The sequence below is a fragment of the Phyllostomus hastatus genome, unplaced genomic scaffold (genome assembly GCF_019186645.2).
Source record: "Phyllostomus hastatus isolate PE091 unplaced genomic scaffold, TTU_PhHast_1.1 phas_contig_62, whole genome shotgun sequence".
Taxonomy (NCBI): Eukaryota; Metazoa; Chordata; class Mammalia; order Chiroptera; family Phyllostomidae; genus Phyllostomus; species Phyllostomus hastatus.
Genome location: NW_025333921.1, coordinates 19311160 through 19334188, shown reverse-complemented (window position 1 = coordinate 19334188; position 23029 = coordinate 19311160). Strand labels below are relative to the sequence as shown.

At 56.8% G+C, this 23029-nt stretch overlaps 1 protein-coding gene across 3 annotated transcripts; it reads right to left on the bottom strand.

Moving 5' to 3' along the window:
- Positions 1-4698: 4698 nt before the first annotated feature.
- On the bottom strand, positions 4699-15279 carry CUNH15orf39 (chromosome unknown C15orf39 homolog). 3 transcript variants are annotated; one of them, XM_045848502.1, is made up of 4 exons: positions 15110-15279; positions 12048-12115; positions 8300-10983; positions 4699-6319 (listed from the first exon to the last, which is right to left on the bottom strand). In XM_045848502.1, exons 3-4 carry the CDS (start codon positions 10929-10931, stop codon positions 5952-5954), a joined length of 3000 nt encoding a protein of 999 aa, XP_045704458.1. In that variant the 5' UTR covers positions 10932-10983; positions 12048-12115; positions 15110-15279; the 3' UTR covers positions 4699-5951. The 3 variants fall into 3 exon arrangements, with proteins under 3 accessions (XP_045704458.1, XP_045704457.1, XP_045704459.1); XM_045848501.1 differs by lacking the exon at positions 12048-12115; XM_045848503.1 differs by lacking the exon at positions 12048-12115 and having other exon boundaries at positions 6187-6319; positions 8247-10983.
- Between the last annotated feature and the right edge of the window lie 7750 nt (positions 15280-23029).

Below are 23029 nucleotides of genomic sequence, written 5' to 3'. Positions count from 1 at the left end.
TATGGAGGGGGCTCTGCTTGAGGGAAGAAGTAGGCCTGGACTGGGGCAGTTCTGTCTTCTGGTCAGACTCCTGAGCTGAGAGCCTGCCCACCATGGGCGGGGAAAAGGGGACCTGTAGTCTTCCCATAGGCCATGTTCCCTCCTGCCAAAGTGAGTTCCATCTGATGGGGTGCAGATATTGGGCACTCTTTCCAGCTGTCTGTGGTCTCTTGCGGTGCTCTCTACAACCCCCGGGGTGAGTCAGCATGGGGGATCCTCAGCAGCCATGGTGGGAGGGGAGCTGGGTCCTGGGGTGGGACACCCCCAACAGGAACATGGCAAAGGCTGAGCATTGCTTCCTCAGGACTGAGTGAGTCCTTCTGTCCAGGTAGCCTTGGAGACACTCTGCTGCCCAGCTCAGCCCAGATAGCCAAAGCCTGGTGCTAACCAGTCTATCTGCTTGAGAAGAACATTTTGAGGGTCATTATGCCTCTGTCCAGGAAGTTAAGGGTCCACCCTGTGGAAGGGGCAGTAGTCAGTAAGGAGGGGGCTGTGGGTCAGGGCCTTGGTGTGGATCCCCCAGCAGTCAGGGGCCGTGACAGACAAAGCCCCCATTGGTGACGGGGAAGAGGGATTGGGCTCTGTCCTCCTGAGGTCTTTGGCACCAGGCTCCAGAGGGGATCCCGGGAGGGAGCCGGTGAGAGGGAGTGGTACAGAAGCCTCAGCGCCTCCTCTGCAGGGGTGAGCTCTGCTGGAGGGTTGGAGCCCACTTCACAGGCGGGCCTGAGGGCTTCAAGAGAACAGGGCTACCTGCTGGGGCTCCTTGGAAAGCCAGGCTGTTGTACAGAGCGTGGCAACCAGCCGAGCCGGGAGAGGGCTCCCCACCAGTCCTGAGGAACGCTGGAGGAGCCCAGGGGTGTGGGGCCAGCAGTGCCCATGAGGCCGGGACTGGGGTAAGCTAACTCCAAGTGAATTAGCTCTCACAGGTGTGGGAGAAGGCGCCAGGCTGGCCACAGCTGGAGAGGACTGGGCTCCGGAAGCCAGGGAAAAGCGACACCCAGTGGGCTGGGTCAGCGTTGAGGAAGCACCAGGCAGATCTAGCGAGGGCCAGTCCCGTAGCGGCTAGGGAGCCTTGCCACCTCAGGGACTCGAGGACACTGGGTAGTGGCAGGCAGGGGGTAAGGAAGACCTGGCCTCTGTAAGCTGGGTCCTGGTATGTGCTCAGGGCTAGCGGTGGCAAGCTCAAGGGTAGGAAAAGTTGGACAGGTCTACCCTGGCTCTCCCACATGGGGGAAATGCCAAGAATCATGAAAAGGCAGGCAGGGCCCAGGTCTGGGTGGGGGGCGGGTTACCCAAGTCCCCTTGAGTAGGAGCAGTCTCCAGGGTCTCTTGCCCACTCAGGGTGGATGGGAGCCTAGACTTCACTTGAGGACATTCAAGAGGAAGGACCGAGTTCGGCAGACAAAAGACGGGTAGAGGTCCTGTCCCTCTGACAGGATGGGGGTTGGGTCAGGGAGGTTTGTAGGATTTGAGGAGAAGCAGCAGCCCTGCTTTGAGTCCCAGGCTCTGAACTTCAGGTAGGAGAGGAGCTTGGAGCTACAGTGAGGGCCTGGAGAGGAGCCTGCCTTGGCCCCAGTGCCCCATCTGAGAAGAAAAGGGTCTGTACGTGACTGTCCCAGGGCTAGTGAGAAGGCAAGGGACCCACTGCCAGGCCTGGTAATCTTAAGACCCACAAGGGGCCTCTTCAGGTCCTTCCAAGGGACTCAGGGTCTCAACACCCCCTCCCCAGGAGCACACCCCCTTCTCACTGCCCACAAGAAGACATGGGGGCTTGAGAGCTGGGTCTCTCTGGGACACAGGCAGGGGCGCTGGAGGCACAATGAGCAGACCAGGGCAACGCAGGGGGTGTCATTCCAGATGAGGTGGATACCTCCAATGATGCAGGAGCCTCGGAGGGGCGGTGGCTAGAATGTCAGGGCTGGAGTCCCTACAGAGACAGCAGTGTACCCAAGGAGCTCCCACCTGCCTGCCAGCTCCAGCCCTGTCCAGGGGCTGTGTCCAGCCCAGGAGATGAAAGGGGCTGTGCTATGCCCACCCTGCCCTGGAGCCTGGGAGGGTTGGGCCAGGGGCTCCCCCTGGGGTTGGGGACTAGAGGAGCTACTAGGGACACGCCTAAAGAACAGCCAGAAGTAGGCTTAGTGCCCACAGGCTGGAGCACCTCCCACAGCTTTCCTCCTACCCACTTGCCTCAGGCTTCCTCAGCTGGGCCTCAAGGGCAGCTGACAGCGCTGGAGAGCTGCCCCATGGGCTGGAGGCACCACTTCCATCTTACAGAGGACTGTGGAGTCAGGAGAGACACATTCGGTCAGGTCAGGTGGACCCTGCTCCAGTCCCCTGAGGGGCCGAGGGAAACACCAGTGAGAACGAACAAGGGCAGGAAGCACCTGGATGTTACCAAGGGTGTTGGTAATCAAACCCAGGCACAGCCCTGCTCTTCTCCTCCCTCCAGAGTTGTCTCACTCGACTCTTCTCGGGATTAACTCCCAGCAGCCAAGCCAGCTGGTTGGGGCCCGGGTGCCGAGTGGGGCCACCAGGAGGCAGGGCCTCACTCGGGCGGGAGCCTTGAGTGCCACCCTCCTCTAATTAGCTCAGGGCAAGAGACCCACACGTTGCCTAGCAAGGCTACCCGAGGCAGAGAACAAGCCCAGCTGGGGCAGGCCTGGGCTAGGTGCCGGAGGTGGAGCTGGTGCAGATGTTTCACCTCCGGGCTCCCAGCTGGCCCAGAACCCTCAGGACTGGCTCGGGCCTTAGCACAGGCCCTGCCTTGATGTGACCATCAGCACTGCTCCTAGACTTGTTTCCCTATCTGTAACCTAGAAGGGATGGTCCAAGTCACTCAAAATAGGTTCCTGAACACCTCGGAATCACTTTGGCAGTTCCATTAAAAATTCAGACGCCTGGGCGCTGAAGACCATTTTCCAGGTGATCATGTTTGAGGTCCTGCCTGGGAGTAGCCCTGCCTGGGAGCCTGGGACAATCACAGAGGCACTGTGGGGCCAGAGAAACACATTCAACCAAGGCTGAGGGGTCCCACTCATGCGAGGGTGGTGGGGGCACAGTACCAGCACATCTTCCTTGCCCTCGGCCCTTACACTTCAGCGCTCTCACCAAAGAGCGGAATGGCCTCGGTGAGGAAGTGGGGGTGGGGGGGGTGGTTTGCAGGGCTGCCTCCCTCGGGCAGGAACCTTGGGCAGCTCTGTTCTGCCCCACCACCTTAGGCTGGGCCCCAGGACACCGCCAGAGCTCTCCCCTCAGCAGAGCCCTCTGACCGGGGCTCCTAGGACAGAGGTGTGCCACAGGGGCAGCTACCTCCTCCCAACACGTCCAGCCCCGCAGGACTCTAACCCAGCCTTTGCATCATCATGGTCCTGTAGGACACAAGTGGACAGATGCCAAGGCTCAGAACCCACCCTGTAACCATGGTAACATTAGCTCAATGTATGCCTGCCAGGGAACAGGGGCACAACAGGTGTGCAAGGAAGAGGGGAGGGAGAGGAAAAAAGAGAAGGAAGGAAAAGAGAAAATAAAGAAGTTAACTAACAGCCAAAGCCAGTATGACCCTGGCAGTGAGGTGGGCGAGGCTGCCCTTGGCCAGAAGATTCAGAGTACTCCCACCCGTGTCCCAGTCCTGTCTAAGCAGCTTCGACTCTTAAGTTTCTACACTGGAGTCTGCTGCAGACGTGGACCACGTCCCATTCTCCAGGTCCCAGGACTGAACGAACTGCAACAGGCTGGAACTGGAACAATGTCTTCTGACCCCACCCCTCCTGTTGGGGTCCCTGAGCGCCAACCAGGGTACCCCCTTTCCCAAACACTCCTCTAGGCCTCCGTACTGCTGTTCGACTCACTGCCCTTCACAACGGCTTTCACCCACCTCGTTCTGCTGGTCTTCAAGACTCACTCCAGGCAGCGACACTTCTGGGACCCATGACACCTTCTCATCCCCAGACTAGGACAGGCCCCTCCTGAGCTTCCACAGCACCCTTTCCCCAGGTTGTGCCTATCTCCCCACCTGTCCATTACCAGGGGCGAGTGCTGCCACTCTAACCCTGGTCCACAAGGCCAGGCTCTGGCTATGGGAGTCACAATGTAGCTATGAACAAGAGGAATAGCATAACCACGCTCAGCGAAACCTAAGTTAGAGTCAAGGCCAGGCACATCGGACCAGCCTCAGTGGCCTGGCCCCTAGAGCAAGTGGAGTGGAAACCACCTCCAGGAAGCCACCTCACCAGCCCTGAGAACAAACCTCTGCAGGAATAGAGCCCCGCTAAAGTGTGGGAGGGGCTGTCCCTTTGCAGGATAAACCACCGGAATGGGGAGTGAGGAACAGTTCTGTTCCACTTAGACCTTGGGGGACACATCCTCAGTCCTGAGAGGCATGTGCACTTGGGCCTGGAGACCAGCGCTTCTCACCAGGCAGCTGGCTACAGATCGGCAACCACTAGGACCTGTAAGGGTTTCAGGGGGCTCTTCTGAGCAGGTAAATGGCTGCCCAGTGGGTAGGCAACAAGGGTCCACATGGCCAGAGCTAGCTGCGGCAACACTGCTGGAGAGCCTTCTGGGCTGGAAGCAGGGACAGCTGCAACAATCCCGCGAAGGGCTAACCACCTGGTAAAGACACAGAATCTACGACCCCCCAACACACAGCCAGATCCCATATCCCAAACCAACCCATATGCTTTAATGTTTAATGGCCTGCCTCCGAGACTGTCTCTGGGGTGGGGGGCAGGGGGGGACACCACGCCTGGCACACCCACGGCTACAGGGAGTTCGGAGTGCACTGCAGGACTGGAGACCTTGACAGGAGGAGCCTCTGCCATTTTCTTCACACTCAAGTCCAGTGCCACCTCCTCCCTAAGTGAGCAGTGCGTCCTCAAAAGGGCCTCCAGGGCAGGCAGAGTCTCCCTGGACCACAGCCTTATTACAAACTTAACCAGGCCAAGGGGCTAGCTCGCCAGACTCTGGGCTCAGTTTAGCACTGCAAGGAAGTAACCCATAGCAGGCCTGGCTGATAGGGCTGCAGCTTGCAGAGCCCCAAAGTCCTCAGTCTGCATCTTCAGAGACCTTTCAGCACTGAGCTATCTCTCAGCCCGTCCCTTCTAGTCGCTGCAGATGCTCGGCTTCCAGCAGACATACAGCTTTCTTGGGATAATGCGCTAGGTGAGGTTGGTAGTTCAGAGCAGTCACTGGCATCAACTTAGGACAGGCCTGGGACCTCCTGGGGGTGAGAACAGCAGGCCCAGAACAAGGATGCCAGCCCCAGGCTATACCCCTGCACCCCTGTAGCGGGGATGGGGGGTGGCAGACTCCCTCAGGGAGCTACAGGCTGGGGTTTAGGACCCAAGCCCAAACACTGGGGCTGTAACTCTAGGCTTTCCTGGGGAATGACTCTAGAAAGTGTGGGGTTCACTGTACCACCCCAAGATAACCAAGTCCTATGACATATAAAAACTTCCTGGAGGTTGTCTGCCTCAGCCTCATAGCCCAGGCCCAGGCTGGGAGCTGGGCCTTTGTCCTGGGGAGGAAGCAGGGAGCGAACCATGACGGGTGTGTGCCAGGCATCACCCCCGCACAACCTTGTGAGGTAGGTTATGTTTTTGCTTTACAAACAGGGAACTAAGGGCTCAAGGGAGGAAGTGACTTGCCAGTTACACAGCAAGGAGCCAGGATCCGGGCCCTGGTTGGTGGAACTCCAAAGCACACGTCTTCTCTAAAGATGGAAAGTAGTCCTTTCTAATAAAGGCCCTCAAGTTAAAAGTCCAGGGACTCCCAGCCTGGCGTGGTGGGGAGCAGGGCCAGGTGAGAAGCACTCCAAGGGCACATCCCCTCCTCTCCTGGGCAGCTGGCCAGCTGGAGGGAGGGATAGAGTGATTACCAAACAGTAGCTGTCCAAACAGCACCAGCCACCAGTGCTACAGGTGATGGCTCTGGCCGCTCAAGAGCTGTGGGCGGGGCGAGGGCAGGGCTGCTCCTGAGGCCTTGTGGCCCCAAGTGGGCAGTGCCAGGCCATTAAGCCAGGCGGTTGCCAGCAGTCTTCGGCAGCGGGCCCTCAGTGTGGGGCTGGGTAGGCTGGCGCTGGCATCAGGGGCAGGTGAGGCACCGTGGGACTCTCCCCCAGCAGTCGCCTCTGCTTTCTCCGGGCCAGGAGTTGGTGGCTTCCTCCCCAGCTTCCTGGCCTTGGGGATGGGTGACTTCTGAGCCAGGGAGAGGCTGTCTGGCTCATCTCTGGCCATGGTGGGTTCTGAGGATGGCACATATCCAGCCTCAGTGTCAAAGTCACCTGGGAAATAAACACACAGTCATGCTACAGACCCCGACACCCCCAGACCCTGGCCCCCCAAGTTATCTAGACCAGTTGTCCTGCTCTGTTCCAGGCAAGGGTGGCCACAGCAGGGTCACAGAAACCATGACCCTGCACATGCCTGCTGGCCAAACCATTAAGGTGAGAGGGCATGCTTTCCCCCAGGTAATACCAGAGCTCTCCCTGATGAGGGCACTGCTCAGGAGAAGCTGTTTGGTGCAAGACAAGAGGAAAGGGGCCTGACAGAGGGAGGGCCACACTTCAGAGTCCTTTCTTGCCACACTGCCACCAGGGCAGGAGCTAAGCCCCACAGGGGCTGCCCTGCAAGCAGAGCCTGGAGGTAGCATCAGTGGGCATGGGAGGGCGCTCTTGACCAAAAGCAGAGCCACTTGGAAGAGAGGTGGCCAGGGCAGCGCTGTCCTAAGGACACCACGGAAGGCGGCACCACGAAGCTGTGGGGAGGGCCCAACGGTCAAGAAAGGAGTGGGGATAGGGGTACTAAAACCTAGCTAGCAGCAGGAAACTGGACCTCGGTCATTTTCTCAGCCCCAAACTCTTGCAGCCCCAGTCAGAACAGAAGGGGATGATGAAGTGCCTTGGGTCCCACTGTCCAGCAGGCAGCCCAGGAAAAATGGACCTGTCTATTTCTGGGCCCCAGAGAACCCAACTGTATGGGGGGAAGATAGGGCTGGGCAGCCTCCGCACAATGTCCAACATATCGCTGTCTCTCTTGGAATAGAACACTCCCACTAACACTGTGTGTGCCCCATTAGGTCAAATGCCCCAACTTCTTAAGTGCTCAGGGGTCAGCAGTTTCATCACCCAAATGCCAGGCCCCACACCTGCCCATCATTTCTTCTACCCCTTCTCTACCTGACCTGGAGCTTGCACCAGGTAAGGGCCCAGGACAAGGCTGCCAGGATGAGGAGGGGGCGAGGAACACTTCTATAGAGATACAGCCGGACAGAGGCTGGGTGGTGAGAAGGCAACGAAGCAAGAAAAGAAAGACACAGCAGGCCTTAACTCAAGATCTCCTGAGGTAGAAGAGGCAGCAACAGATACCACTGGGCACCACCACCAAAGTCCTAGAGGAAGAAGTGAGATGGTGCCCACCACAAGAGACCACACGCCCTCCTCAGGGTGAGGTCAAGCCACCTGAGCTGATCAGGTGGTGCTCTGAATGGCACAGAACATGCTGGAGAGTGATGAGCACAAGTTACTTGGGAAAAGATAACTGCAAAACAAGATCCCAACTTACTGGGACACTTCCATGAATGCAAATACCTAGGAAAATGAAAACCATGCATTCAGAAGGCAGTAATGTTGTGGGGGGACACCCGTGCTGGGGTTCAGGAAGGAGGCACTGGATGAGAGGAGGTACTGTTCTCTGGGATGGGAAATGAGCTTAGGGAAAAGCTAAGGAGTGTGGCCTGGGAGGACTTAAGGGTCAGAGAAACACCAGCCAGATGCAGAAGCCCAGCATGCAGTGGGTAATTTAGGGCTGGAGCTCAGAAGTAGGAAGGCTGGGAGAGACAGACAGGGGGAAATGACCTCAGATAATAAACAGGGCCTGGGCAGGTCCCAGAGTCCAGAGGAGCCTGCAGCAAATACAGAAGAAACAGCAGAGGAGGGAGGGGGACCCAGGAGGATGCAGTGCCAGGATGGCCAAGAAAGCATTTCCATGAGGACAGAGTAGTTGGCATGCTCAGCAGCTTATGGAGAGGCTATAAAGGCTGTCATTGACACGGGGGGTAAAGAAGGATGGGGGTCCACAGAGCCCACCCTGGGAGGCTAGTTATCCTCATGCCCTCCCCCACCCCTCCCAGGTTCTAGGGCCTCCCTGACCTTTCCAGAGGCCCGGGAATCCCTCAGTCCCTGGCTGTGAGCACTCATACAACCCACACACCTGTCACTCGCTCACACAGCTTTCGGTGGCGACTGGGGTTGCCCCATGCTCACCCAGCTGGCGGCGTACACAGTCACGCCACTGCAGGCCCAGCAAGTCAGGGTATATGTCGGGCAGCTGGCGCAGCGCCAGCAACTTCAGCATGCGTGAGGTGCAGCCACGCAGGGCCCGCTCCCGCAACGCCCGCTCCTCCGACAGTGTGGTGGGTCGCAGCTCCACCCGATGCTCCTGCAGCACGTGGTCCACAGAAGCAGGCGGCAGCCTCGGGAAGAGCCGCTCCTTCACCAGGTGGATGGGCACAAAGATGGCGCCAGCCCGCACGACGTGGGGGAAGGGGCACTGCTGTGTGCACACGAAGCGCTGCAGCTGGGACAGCAGCCTGTCCAGCAGCCCCTGCACAGCCTGGCCGTCCTGCCACGCTGCCTGGCCCCACGGCCCGGCTGTCTCCAGCCATTCGCGCAGCTTCTCGGGTGGGGAGTGGGCCACTGAGCCCGAGATGGCATCACACAGGGACTCATGCAGCCCTGCAAAGTATTGCTCTGGGGAGTCCACTGTGACAGGGGTAGAAGCTGGAGTTGGAGTCTGGGCTGGAGCATGTGATGGAGCCACAGTAGAGGCTGTGGTGGCCACAGATACAGCTGGAGAACTGGGCAGTGCCAGGTCAAAGCAGGCCACAGGCAAGGGCTGGGTGAGAATCTGCAGTCCAATGGGCATGGATGTAGAGGTGGGTGCAGGCTGGTCAGAGGCAGGGACCGAGGTGGGCACGGATGGGACCATGGCTGCAGGCAAGGGTGCTGGCCGGAGGATCTTGAATTTTCGAAACATGAAGGCCACAGAGCTGTGGAAGTTGGTCTTTGGGGCGGCCTCAGTGGTCACTGGCAACCCAGGTAACTCTGAGACTGTGCTCCCCACGCCCGGCACACCCACGGCTACAGGGAGCTCGGGGTGCGCCGCAGGACTGGGGACCTTGACAGGAGGAGCCTCTGCCATGGGTTTCTTCACACTCAAGTCCAGTGCCACCTCCTCCCTAAGTGAGCAACGCTCCCTCAAAGGGGCCTCCTGGGCAGGCGGAGTCTCCCTGGAGTCTTGGTCATGGCTGTCCTTGGGGGGTTGGGCCGCATCAGGCTCAGAGGCAGCCTCGGGTGTCTGCACATCTAGATAGTCACGGTAGGGGGCCAGGCTGAAGACATTGTCGATAATGGGCATGGGTGGAGAGCCAGGGGACAGCGTGCCCTGGCTGTCTAGAACAGACCGGTGCTCCTGGGCACAGGATGGGAGTGCCGGTGGGGTGCGGGGAACTGGACTATCTCCAATGACAATGGGTGCCCTAGGGTGCTCTTTGAGCTGGGGCTGGAGCTGTTCTTTCCTGCAGCTCGGCAGCCACATGGTCTCCTGAGTTTCCCGTACTTCAGTCACAGGCTCTGGGCATGGCTGACTGGCACTCATGGGCTGGCACGCTTGCTGGACGGCACTGGGCTGTGGCACAGCCTGAACACTGTTCTGGGAAGGTGGTGTCCCTCTGAGCCCTGGGGATGCTCCATAGAGAACAAGGTCATCCCGTGCATAAGGAAAGCCCAGTGACTGGGGGGCAAAGTCAAGTGGGCACCGTGGAGCAAGAGGTGGTTCCACCTTAAGGCCTGGTGAGGGTGCTGGGAGGGGGACAGAGGGATAGGAATAAGTGTCCAGCCCCACTGGGGGCATGCAGGGTGTCTGGGCTGTCTGGTGCCTCAGGTAGGGGCTACTCAGCCCACCAGCCAGGTACCCAGCTCCCTTGTGGGCTCCCAGAGGCTGTAGTGGGGGCACCGAGCTGTAGCTGCTCTGCTTCTCTGGGTGGTGACAGGCTGGAGGGCAGGACAGAGCCTGTGCAGGCGGAGGGAGTGGGTAGTGGGAGGGCACTGTATCCTGGTAGGCTGGCCCTAAGGGTTGGGCCAGCTGGGTCCAAGGACTGGGAGGTCCCTCAGACAATGACTGCTTGGGGTCCCCAGAATAAGGTCCTGCATACTTGGAGGCCAGGAAGCCCGTGCTATGGACGGTCTGATACTTGTCCAGGAATGCCTGGCACGGGGAGAAGCTCCCTGAGGAGTCTTTGCCAGATCCCCCAACTGACACTCCACGCAAGAAGGTGCCATCCAGGGACTGACCCTTGCCAGGAGCCAGGGTCAGAGAACAAGGTGCATCGGCCGGGGGTAACAGGGGCCCAGCCATCAGTGTCCAATCAACATCCAATGACCTCTTCGCCGCCCCTTCCCCCAGGCAAGCCGAGAGCCCGTAACACAGAGGGCTGCGATAGACGGGTTTGGGTGCTGCCAGCGGGGGGCATGGGTAGGAATGAGCCTGGGGACTGAAGGGCAGGAGCTCACCAGGGCCAGAGTCCTGCACCTTCTCAGAGCTTCCTGCCGGTGGGCGATAGAGCAGACAGCTGGCCAACAGGCTGTCTTCCCGAAGTGGGGATCCTGCCATGCTGGCAGGACACAAAGGTGGGTACCGGGTCCAGGATGCCAACCGCTCTGGCCCTGCTTTGGCAGCACCCTCCATGGGGCAGAAGTAGGCACCCTTGTAGTTGCAGGGGTCCTGGTTAGCAGCAGAGGGAGCCAAGCTGTGCCGGGGTCCAGAGTCGGCCTCTAGACGGGGCAGCTTGCCGTAGAGCATGGGCCCCAGGGGGCCCTGTGGCCGTTTCTCCGCCATCACTGTGAAAAGGCTTCAAGCCCTCCAGGGCCCCAGCTGCTCGACTGCCGATCTGGTGCAGAGAGGGAGACAGACATGGGCCATCAGAACAGGCTACAGGTAAGCAACAAGGGGCAGCCGCTCTCGCTGGCTCACCGCTACACCTAAAAACTCGGCACTTAGAAGATACTCAATAAAGATTCTATGAATAAATGAATGAATGCATGATATAATGCAGAGGTTCCCAACTTCATATTTTAAACTGCAGAGCCCTTTTTTAGTGAACTGTAGTGCAGCGGCCCTACACATACTCCCCCGCCTCCACTCCAGGAGCCCCTCTGTTCCACTTTCCTTTCTGTGACTCGCAAGACAGCCTCCTTGGGCTTTCAGACTTTGAGGACACTTCAGTCTGAGGACCACTTTGTCGGCTACTCCCCACTCCCCATATACATATAACCCCAAGTAGCTGACGAAAAGATATGGCACGAGAGGCAGGCTCTGACCTTGCATGACAAGCTCTTAGTCCAAGGTCCCAGAGTGAACACAAGATGCCCACTGCAGCCAAGATGTGGAATGGGGCATTGTCCACAAATTCAGGTCTCCTGTGACATTTTATTTTAAGATTTTATTTTTTATTTTATTTTATTTTTATAGAAGAAGGGAGGGAGAAAGAGAGCAAAACATTGACTGCTTGCCTTCTGCAAGCACCTCGACTGGGGAACAGAGCCCACAACTTACGAACGTGCCCTGACTGGGAGTCAAACTGGTGACCTTTTGGTTTGTAGGACAACGCCCAACCAACTGAGCCACACCAGTCAGGGCCTGTGACACTCTTTAGATCTGTTTTGGAAGAGGGCTATATATGCAAAGCAGCCCCGATTCACCAAAGGAGCTGAGACCAAAGAACGAGGCAGACAAGTCTAGCTTGTCAGTTAATGAATTTAATAGGGAACTTCTGTTCAGAAACACAGTCCTAGACAGCAGCAAGACAAAATGGGTCCCCACACCTTCCACCCCCAAGACCATGTGCTTACGTCTTCTAAGCAGTGAGAATGTGTGGGTGATCAAAAGGATCAGGTGCCGGGGGCTCTGGTGCCAGTGCAAGTTCAGAAATAGATAACACTGAGGGGTACTCACCCTGGAGACAGAACTAATGAAAACCCTGTGACCAGCCAAGAACTCTGTGCGCATATTCCAGAGCTCACCTGGAGGGAGGGAAGGGGGTCAGGGGTCAGGGGTCCGGGTTCACCCAGATGTGACGGCAGATTACCTTTAAGCTGGAGTCACTTATGTTCCACACAAGATCTGACCTGCAAGACTTATTTAAAAATGGAAGTCAGGCCTGGAACCCAGGTCCCTAGGCCCAGAGCAAAACAGATAATACTGGGTTTATTTCTGAAGGGTGGTCCCCCAGGAGGAGTGACCCCCCAGGAGAGGTAGCCAGGTTCATCGCTTTGTACAAGCCACACTCCCATCCTAGCCTCACGCCCAACAGGAGAGCCAAGGCTGTCCTGCAGATGGCGCTGTGGCACCAGCAGAAAGGTCCCAAAACTTAGGGGAGGAGAGCCTGTGACCCTCCCAGTCCTTAAGCTGCAGTTGGCTGTTTCCAGGCACTTGGTGGGAGCACCAAGAAAGGCAGGTGGGAGGATGTGAATGTCCAGGCAGGGAGCCTCCAGGGCCTGGAGAGTGCTAGTTTGCAACTGCCCCCACTGTACTGATGTTAAAAGTGAGTGCCAGAGAAAGACTAAGGCCCACAAGCAAAGCTGAGCAAAGACTGGAACCCAGGCCCACAGAGGTCAAGTGTGGGTTTCCTCAAGGCAGCAGGCACTCAATGACCTATGAGGGGTCATAAGGTAAGTCTTCTAAGGCCACATTGACCTCCCTCTACCTCCCCCAGCACCCTGTTCCCTGAAACCCACAGGTGGCTTAGAAAAAATAAATCAGCCCAATCTTGCTCTGATTAGGCCATGAGCCAGGTGTCACAGGTTTCTATTACCGAGAAGCCAAAAACAGCCCCCTCTCCCAGCCCTCCCCTCCCTTCTGGCTGGTAGCCAATGAAAGTCACAGTCTCAGTGTTAGACCAGCATATTTTGGGGACAGAAAAAGCCAAAAGTAGTATGGGGGCCAGTGCCCACTCCTATCCCAAGGAAGCCAGGTGGAACTCTCAGAAAGTTGGCTCATCTCCTAGCCAGAAACTACATCTCAGACCAGCCTAGAGAAGGGATGTTCCAGAGAAGACAGGAGGGGGAATCAGGACCACAGTATCGACAGCAGTGCCCTATCCCAGGAGAATGCAGCTTCACAAGAAAGGGTTGTATGGCCCTGGCCAGGTAGCCATTTGGTTCGAGTATCGTCCTAATATGCCAAGGTTGTGGGTTTGATTCCCGATCAGGGCACATAGAAGAATCAACCAATAAATGCATATATAAGCGGAACAACAAATTGTTGTTTCTCTCTCTCTCTCCCCTTAAAAGGGGCTGTATGGTTGTGGGGTGCTGAGCCCCACCCTGCCCTCTGGAGCTCTGGAGCAAATAAATAAGTGCTGGCTCAGTCTCATCTCCCCCCAAAGTTCCCTAGGGCCTCCTTCATACCCACTTCCCAGTCCCAGGAGTTCTTCTCTCCTGGGCTCTGCCCACTGTGTGCCCTTGCCCTAGAGACTTCCTGAGACACCCCCCCAGGGACCCAGCCTAGAGAGGTGAGGCCACCCCTGGGACCCTCAGGAGCCTTTAGGAGAGAGAAGTCTCCAGAGAGCCATCAGAGGACTATGAAGTGTATGGAAGTGACCTTCCTATCAGTAGGAGATGGAGGACCCTCTTCACTCAAGACAGGAGCCTCCTTTCCTGACACACACATACTGAGTTGGCAAACAATTGCTCTGAAAACGATGGGACTCCAGGGAGCAGGGTCTCATCACTCTTTGGGCCACCACAATGTTTGCTGGCTGAGGTTGTAACTGGGCTTGGAGGATGAACCTCAGGCAAGGCCCAGGGCAGGGTCCAGAAGAGCCAACCAGGGAAGAGCCGACCAGCGCTGTGCTCTCCAGGACCTAAGCTGGGAGACAAACAGATCCGTGGCCCAATTCCCTCTTCCACCTCTGGGGGGCGGGCAGGGGGGAGAGGGCGGTCTCTGGATGGCTGGATGGAGGTCGGGAAAGACCAGGAAGAAGAGTGATCCTGCCCAGCTGTGGTCAGTATCCGGCCTCTCAAAAGACTTAAATAGGGCCCCCTCCCCGTATTCTCACACTTCCCCAGGTTCTGGGACACTGCTATCCCCAGAACCGAACCTGGGAAGCCTAGGCTACGGTGGGGGGACAAGGGTCGCGGGATTGGCCTTCACCCGCTTTCCTCTATCTGCCTTGCCCATAACTCTGGTACGTGGGGACCTCAGCCGCCTAGCTCTGGGGCTTCTGGGTGTCCCCCATGCCCTGACCTGCGGCACTGGGGCGCACGTGCACCCCAGCAGGCTGATATACGGGCGGCCGCCACGCAGGCAAACCGGTGCCTGCAAGTACATGCAGGGCCCACATCTGCACACACTCCCCTCTAGAACTGCGTTCTCCCCTCGCTCGGGCCCCGGCACACGTGTGCATGCACGCAGGCCCGCGCACGAGCCCCATCGACAGACACCCAAAGACTGGCGGGAGATCCGGAGCAGGGGGCGGCCTGGCCACAAAATCCGGGCAGCCACCGCCTCGGGACGATCCCGCCAGCCTGGGCTGAGGCCAGAGGGTGAGTCAAGCCTTAGCGAGGAAACCGCAGGGCCGTCCCGTCACAGCAGGGCGCGTCCATAGTCCCACTGCGCCTCAGCGCCCTCTGTCCCCAGAGCCCAGTACCCCCGCCGCCCCTCACACAGCTCCGCCCGGACAGTCCAGGACCCGCGGGAGGCCCGAGGGCTCGGTTCCCGGCTCCTCCTCTCCAGCTCCGCGCCGGGGCCCCGCCGGAGCTCCAGAGCACTGCCGGTCCTGGGAGCCTCGAAGTCCAGGGAGAGTCGGGGCAATGACGCGGCCCGGGACCTGCAGCCCTTCCGCTAGGGGTTGGCAGCAGCCAGGAGCCACAACACCCTTGGCTCAGGCCCGGCGCTCTCCATTCCTCGGACTCGCCGATAGGGGCGCCCTAGGGCAGCGCCGCCCACCCCTTCCCCACGCGCCTCCCGCAAACTCGGCCCAAGTTTCCAGGCCGGCCGAGCGGCCGAGCTCCTACCTGCAGGACGTCAGGCGGCCCGCTGCTACCGCCCGGAGCTGCGTCTGCATCCTCCAGCGCTGCCGAATCCGTGGGTCCTCAACCCGCTGGGCCCTGTGCGGGAACCCGCGGTGAGCTCCGAGCCTAGAGCCAACCTCCTCGCTGCTGTTCGCGCCGCCGCCGGGCGCTGTCTGCGGTCCGGGTCGGGGAGGGCTGGGGGCGGAGCGGGGGCGGGGCGGCGAGCGCGGTTGGGGCAGAGCCCGGCAGCGCTTCTAGGAGCCTGCGCTCCCCTGGGCCCAGGATGTGGAGAGCCTGTGTGAGCCAACCCTCCGGGGACCTGACTGTGGGCGCGGTGCACTGTGTGTACCCACCACACTCCACGAACCAGTGCCTGTCGCGCCCAACACAAGCCTTCATTCAGCCACTTAGTTCGATTATTTGTTCCTCGTCACTTTCTAGCTACGTGGCCCTGTGCATGCCCCTTGACCTTGTTGAGCTTCAGTTTCCATAATTTTAGTAAAACTGAAATTATGTCATAGTGGGTTTGTTGTAAGCCTTAGAAGAGGTTGTATTAAAATATCTGGCACACAGTAGTCCTTTGGCTCCGTTGGCCAGTACTAATGGCTTTAGGGAGCTGGAGAAGGGCTCCTTAGTCTCAGTGCAGCCAGTGAGGACAAATTCCAGACAGATGTATCTCAACTCTTGTTAGAACACCACACCTGTTTGAGGAAGGGGTGATTTTCCTATTCCTGTTAGTGAGCCAGGAATGAAGGTACAAGGTAGGGGGTGTTAAGTGAACTGAACTTTTTTGGCAAATCTCACTCCATAAGACAGGCCTGAGCCTGTGTAGCCTGAGGGATGGGATGGGGTGAGTATTCCCAGCCAGGAATAGTATATTGCCAAGAGAGGCTGGAGGGGTGAAAGGGCTGTCCCCAGCCACAACTCTCTGGGCCACCTGATTTGGGATGAGAAGCCCCTCAGTGCTGCTGCCTTCTCTGAAGAAACCTCGTCAGTTCCTGGGCTGCCTAGAACTGGCAAGAGTTGTGTACAGTGGAGGAAGGGCGTACATTCCAACGGTCAGAGAGCAAGTTCATGGGGCAAAACCTCCCAGGTCATCTGCTCAGGTCCGAGAGGTCAGGACTGCCTGAGTCAGAAGACTGTGCAGACCTGAGGCCTCAGGTTCCAAGAATCAGGAAGGTGTTGGAGAAGTTGGAGATGAGGAGGACGGGCTAGACACTACAGGTAGAATAGGAAGAGGCAGTGGAGGTCAGCTGGGAAGAGAGGAGAGGGTATCACTTAGTTGAGAGCTGGAGGTGCCTTAGAACTAGTCTGGAGAGATCTGGGGAGCAGAGGCTCAGAGACAGCTGGGGCTTTCCCAGGGTCACACCTCAGCATCAGGAAAGTACATCTATGTGCTGACAGCTGGTAGTCACAGCCAAGTCTCAGGTCACAGCTGTTCTTCCCTACTCTTGCCCCTTACCAACTCCGCCCTCCCTTCCCCCTCTTCTAGCACACCACTGCTTGCCCCACCTTTGCCTGCTATTTGGGGGGTGAGAGGAGGGCAGTGTTCTCAACTCTTAGGTCTAGGACTCTCAGGTTTTGTGCTCAGGTGGCCTCGCGTCCTCTCCAATCTCTCTGAGCCTGAGTGAGACCCACCTAGGCCAGGATGAATCTGGTAAGACTCACCTCACTGAGTCCTGTCTTAATTCAGGACTCTCACAAAGGCAGCAGCTCACTTAATCAGTGTCTTGTCCATCCCTTTTCAGCATCACTTAAACACCTTGGAATATAAAACAAAGGACACAGGTTGGGGGACTTGGCAGCCATTTTGTAACTCTGAGCCACAGCTTCCTAATCTGCAAAATGAAAACCGTGAGATCTACTTCATAGGCTAAGGTGAGTGTCAAACAAAATTAGCGTGGAAATTGCTTATAAACTGTAAAAAGCCCTGTAGAGTGTCAGCTGACTGTCACTTTCTGAATATCCTGACCTTGCCCTTTTCTTCTGCACCCCAAGGGTCGTGTGCAGAACCTATGGAGAGAGGTGGCTAGCAAGCCCTTGTTTGATGACAGGAAGTAATCAGTACAATGTGGTTGTCCTGGGAGCCCCCACATGTTTATTAGGCTGTGGTGTAAGAGAGGAGAAATGGTATTGAGGTTGGAAGGAACAGTCTGTCCTTATGTGGGCTTCCTGGGCAGAGTCAACAAAGAAAAGTAGCTTAGAGGAGCCCGGGAAAGATGTTTCATACTCGCACACACAGCACGCCAGGTACGCACAGGCTCCACGGGCACACATTCCTCTTCCACCCCACCCCAGACACAGATTACTGTTCCTGGCTTCCTGGGAAGGCAAGGTGAAAGGTCAGCTCCCCAAACCTCAGCTTCTTAATGTGGCCACACCTGCTATTTACAAAACTTTCCTTCCCTGGAAGAGCTCCTTCCCACCTCAGACCAGGGAAATGTGGCTCCAGCAGGCACCCCACAGACAGAGAAACAGGGAGGTGTGGCTCCTTTCCCCAAGACACACAGCAATGCTCTCCCCAACCCTTTCAGGCCCAGTAATAGACATTGCCTCCCCCAGGAAGGCCCCTGGACTGCTTTTACAGCCTCTCTCCCCTCTCTACTTCCTCCCAACAGAGGAACAGCTCAGTGTTGTTGGGTGGGCCAGGCAGGGAGCTCCTACCTGGAGCATGGCCATGTGCCAGTCACTTGATAAACATTATGTCGATTAATTCATACAACCATATGTGGCAGGTGTTTGAAACACGTAAATTGAGATTTGACCTACTGAGCTGTGTGAACTTAGGCAAGCCCCTTGACCTCTCAGTTCAGACTTCTCATGATTAGAACATGTCCCAGAGCTTGTGTGGATCCAGTGAGTTCACTGCTTTCTTTATAGTAAGCCCTCAACCAGTGGTAGCTCTAAAGGAGGAGGGGTGAAGCATCTGGCCCACATAACGAAGAAATGGAGTGGCTTGGATTTCCCCCAAACCCTGCCAAGACAAGGCTCAGGTACAGCTGGCGGTCCGGAACCCTCTGCTATTGAAGCACACAGAGCCTGAGGGCTGAGCCGTACCAGAGGCCAGCAGTGTGGACTCAGAGCATGTGGGTTGGATCAGACCGGGGGTGGGTCAGGGTCATGGGATCTGATCGGAGTGAGGTGAGCCACTTCCAAAGGTGTGCTGGCAAATCACACCTTCCTTCTGGAGGGAAGGCTGGGACACAGTAACCTGTTGCCTTGCTATAGTGAGCAGAGAGTAGAGTGCAGAGACCCCCACCTTACCTCCAGAGGAAATCAGTCTCTCAGAGGGGGGTCCCAAAGGCAGAGAGAGGGAGATGGGCCTCCCTGGTGGATGGTGCCTGCCAGCCTACTGGCTACAGAAAAAAAGAACAACAACAAAAACAAAAAAACCCTATGCAATAATTTGGGGACCTAACTACAAGGAAGGGGGGAACTCTTTAATAAATTAACAGCCAGTATGGATTGCCTGTCCTTCCCATCTTTTTTCCCACCAAATATTGAGGACCCCCAGGCTTTATGCTGACAGTGAGTGGTCCCCAGCTGCTGTTTCCCAGCACAGTAAGAGAGGCAGATGGGACAGCCCAGGGCACTCTAGGGTGATATGTGCCTGTGTGGGAACAGGGCTGCCACAGAAGTCTGAGGAATAGGGGCTGGGCCTTGAGTCAAGAGAGGGTCCCCATTCTGCCTGTGCCAAGAGCCCAGCCACTGAGAGGCAGGGCTTGGTTGGTACTAGAAGCAGTGGGAAACATTCCCTCCCTATTTCCAGGAGGTCTTTCCAATGTCTGTATGTGACCTGTCACCCCACCCCCGGCTTGGAGCCTCCCAGGGCTTCTCAGTGCCCCACTGTGGCTTCTGCTTCTCTCCCTATTGCCACTGCCGTCCCCAGAGCCAGCCAAAGCTGGGTTGCACCTCTATGCTTTGGAATATGTTTGTCCAGCTCTTCGTTTGCTAACTTCCTTTGACCTTCAAGATTCAGCTTAGGCCCCTCCCTCCAGAAAGTCTTCCAGAGCTCCAGAATGCATTTAGTCATCTCTTCTGAGGCCTCATAGCATTGCGAACTCATCTCCATACTAAAATTACCTGACTAGAAGCCTGGCTCCCTACTAGACTGTGGAGGGACTTCCTCCAAGGCAGAACCTGGGTCTATCTGAGCGCTGAGACCCCAGTGTCCAGCCCAAGGCTGAGTCAGGCCGTGGTTATGGAGTGCAGGGTTCATGGCGAAGGACGACTCTGCACAACGGAAAGAAAAGAAAAGCGGGAAACCCTCCCCAGACCCAGTGATGAGTATCTGAAAGGAGCCTCTGCTTCCCAAAGCTCACAACAGCCCCTGCACTCACCCTTTCAGCCTCTCAGGTCCCACAGCACCAAAACTCAGAGCAGCAACAGCCTGCTGCCAGCCCCCATTTCAACATGGGAAAACTGAGGCCTAGACAGGGGCAGCCGTGGTCTCCTGAAGGCCTGTCCAGCCTATACACAGGTTTCCTTCTTGTTCTGATACTGCCTCTCCCTCCCCATCTCCTCCCTTCCGCCAGCCTAGGATAGAAAAACACCTGGCTAAGCTCCACCTGCATGCCTCATGCTGCCTGCAAACCCATTCTTGGGGGTCCCCAGTCTGGGGCTGGGCTTGTGAGGAAAAGAGGAGAAGCCCCTATGGAAAGGGGAGAGGCTGATACATTTTCCCCTCAGTGTTGCCTCAGGCTGCTCCCTCTACCCCAAGCCTGGACTTAGGTCAGCCTCCCTCATCATCTCTTTTCCTTTCCCCATCCAGGGCCTCTCTCTGGGGCCTCCTCCCCCAGCCTCTGTGCCCTGGGCCAGCAGCCCAGCTATTCCCAGGATGGGAGTTTGGGCCTGAACAGCCTGTACCCGCAATCCTGACTCCTGCCTTGTATCTGTCTCGCTTCGGTTGGCCTTTGGCCTCCATTAGCAATTACCTTCCCCCAGTTTCCCATTTCAAATGTTTTTGGGGAGCTGCAAATCCAGCTCCTCCTGGCCCTGTCCAGGCCTCTTCCACCAATTCTGGAGCACTCTGTCCTCCTCCCGTGGGTAGATGGGGTAGACTGTCCATGGAAGCCTTCCTAAGGCCAGTTGGATAGTGGGGTCTGGGCTAGGGGGTTGCTACTGTCCCCTCAGAAGCAGCCCACTGAGGTTTCCAACACTTAGAGCTGATTACTGAGCACAGAATCAGAGGGCTCAGCTCTGGTGTGGGGCTGGCACAGCAGCTGCTGATGAGGGGGAGGTGTGCAGCCAGGCCAGCTGAGGCCAGGGTCAGGGCAGAGAGAAGCCTCATGCTCCCAGGAGGGGTGAGAGGCACTGCCTCAGATCCTTCTTGTCATTATCTCAGCTGAGACTCAGAGCCCTGCCCAGGAAAGGGGTCTCCAGGGCCCTCCCACAAACACCCACACCCAGAACCCTCAGGCTTCTAGGAGGCTGAGTGGTAGCAGAGAGGGACACTTTGTCCTCATTAGGGGCTGGGCTGTGGCTCTGATGCCTTACTGACCGCCACCCTGTGGCTTGAGGTGCAGATCAGGAGAAGTCAGGTTTCCAGTGCATGGGGCTTAGGCTTTGGGTCTAATCCTGCTTTGCTTCTTGATGGTTGTGTGACTCTGGACATGCTAGTCACCTGTCTAAGCCTCGGTTGCCTCACCTACAGAATGGGATGGTGACCCCTGTCCTGTAAGGCAGTGACAGTATAGAAAGTGCTTGGTAAATAGAAAAAGGAATTTAAAAAAGGAAAGAAAAATAAACAAATTAAAAACAAATTTTTTTTTAAAAGTTCTGGCCAGGTAGTTCAGTTGGTTAGAGCATCCTCCCAATAAGCTAAGGCTACGAGTTGGATATCCAGTCAGGGCACATAAAAGAATCAACCAATGACTGCATAAATTGGTGGGAAACAAATCTCTCTCTCTCTCAGTCAATCAATAAAGTTTAGGGGAGAAAAAGTGCTCGGCGCAGCACCCGGCACAGCCTCCTCTCCCTGCCTATCATTACTTCCTCGAGCCCTGCTGTGCACTCAGCCTCAAGCTCCCCGCGTGGCCAGGGGGCGCAACTGCAAACTACACAGTGCCCACGGCCCCCACGTGGGCCACCCCACTGCCAGGTGACCCAGAAACATGCTGTCTTCATGTTCAAGAATAGCCTTGTGCCTCAGCCCTGCCCCTTGTTCCTCATCTCTGCTGACTTGATGGTTTTTTAATTTAACAATTATATAGCCCTTACCAGGCACTGTTTTCATACTTTACAAATATTACTGTGTTTAATTTATTCGATCCATTTCATGGATTAAATGAGAGAACGCTGAGGTGGACCCAGGGAGCTGTGGTGGGCAGGGGCCCAGGCATACCTCCCTCCCGGGCTGGGGCCTCTGGGGCTGTGCCGCTGGGTTGGGTGTCAGTCCTGCCGCCTGCCACAGAGCCGTCCTGGGGCTGGTGCAGCCATGGGCAGGCCAGAGTTTCTGGAAGAGCAGTGATAGCTAATTAAAACTTCAGTGCGGTGACGCCCTCTTGGGATCATGATTGCCTCAGTCAGCTCCCTTGGGGAGAGTGCCTAATTGGACCCCTGGGCCCTAGTAATGATGCAAGCTCACCAGGCAGAGGATAACAGGCAAGGGGGGAGGGACAACAGGGGGAGGAAACAGGTTGGCAAAAAAATAATGGTAACTCTCCTCCCATTGTGAGAGTCGTGACTTGTGAGTCCCCAGATTGTCACTTAATTGCTGTGTAACTTTGGATTAGTTGCTTGGCTTCTCTGAGCCTCCATCTCTACTGAAAAGTAGAGATAATAAAAACTCTGGCCCTGGAGGGTTGCTGTGAAAAGTACCTAGCACACGGCCTGGCTCAGAAGTAGGGACTCATGAAATTGGAGCAATTATTATCATGTTATTAAACAACAGTTACTACCAAAGGCTTTTTATACCATAAGCTCATCTAGTTCTGAGAGTGTCCTGGGAAGGAGGAGAGTGGGGACAAGCATTCGATCAAGGGAGGTGTTTAGCCTCCCAGCTTTCTCTCCTAAAGACCTGGGTCTGGGGCCTGGGCCCCATGAGCAGTATGCAGGAGCAGGAACAGGGGCTGTGGGAGCTATAGGAGGTCAGGCAGAAGGTCACGGAGCAGTCTGGGATGCAGATGGAACCAAAGCCTGCAGAGTGGAGAGGGCCTAACTAGTCAGAAAGGGGCAGAGATGCTTAGCGGGGTGGCAGCCTAAATAAAAACCTAGAGACCAGAGAGAGTACAGAGTGTGTCCAGAAGCCACAGGCAGCCAAAATGGCTAGAGCTGGGGTGGGCCAGTATGAGTGACAGCCATACTCTACCTTGCTGAGGCCTGGGATCTGGCCATAGGTGACCAAAGTCTCCCCTAGCTCCAGAGTAGACTGTGAATAGGGGAGTATGGAGGGGGGAAGAGGGTGCTGCCTGTTTCCTTTCTGGCTGCAGCAAAGTGGAACTCACTAACTCTGCTGCCCTCTGTCTAGGTGTCAGTCTCACCCCTGTCTGTGAGGCTTCTATCACCATGCAGCACAGGTCCATCTCCCTGGGCTCTGCAGCCCCTTTGGGAGGTCACACAGGTCTGTTTTCAGAAGGACAGGGTCCAGGCCAAGGAACTGAATGGGGCTGGAATGAGTTGAGCCCCAGACAACCACCCCCTCATGACCCAGCTCAGTGACATCACCCCTGTCCTCACAGGCTATCTCCAATGACACCCAGCTCATGTTTACCTGGCCTGCATCAGGCCCGGGGGCCCCAGGACATAGCAGCAGGCCTTTCTTCTCCTTGGTTCTCCCCCAGGGCAGAGCGCTCTGCCCGCCCAGCACTCAGCGAGCCCTCCCAACAAGTGTGGTCTCAGAACATAAGTCCTTTCAGGCCAGGGCCAGGGCCAAGGTGTGGAGGAGACCAGGATGCTTTTTTTTTTAAGTTAAAAATTCTTTGT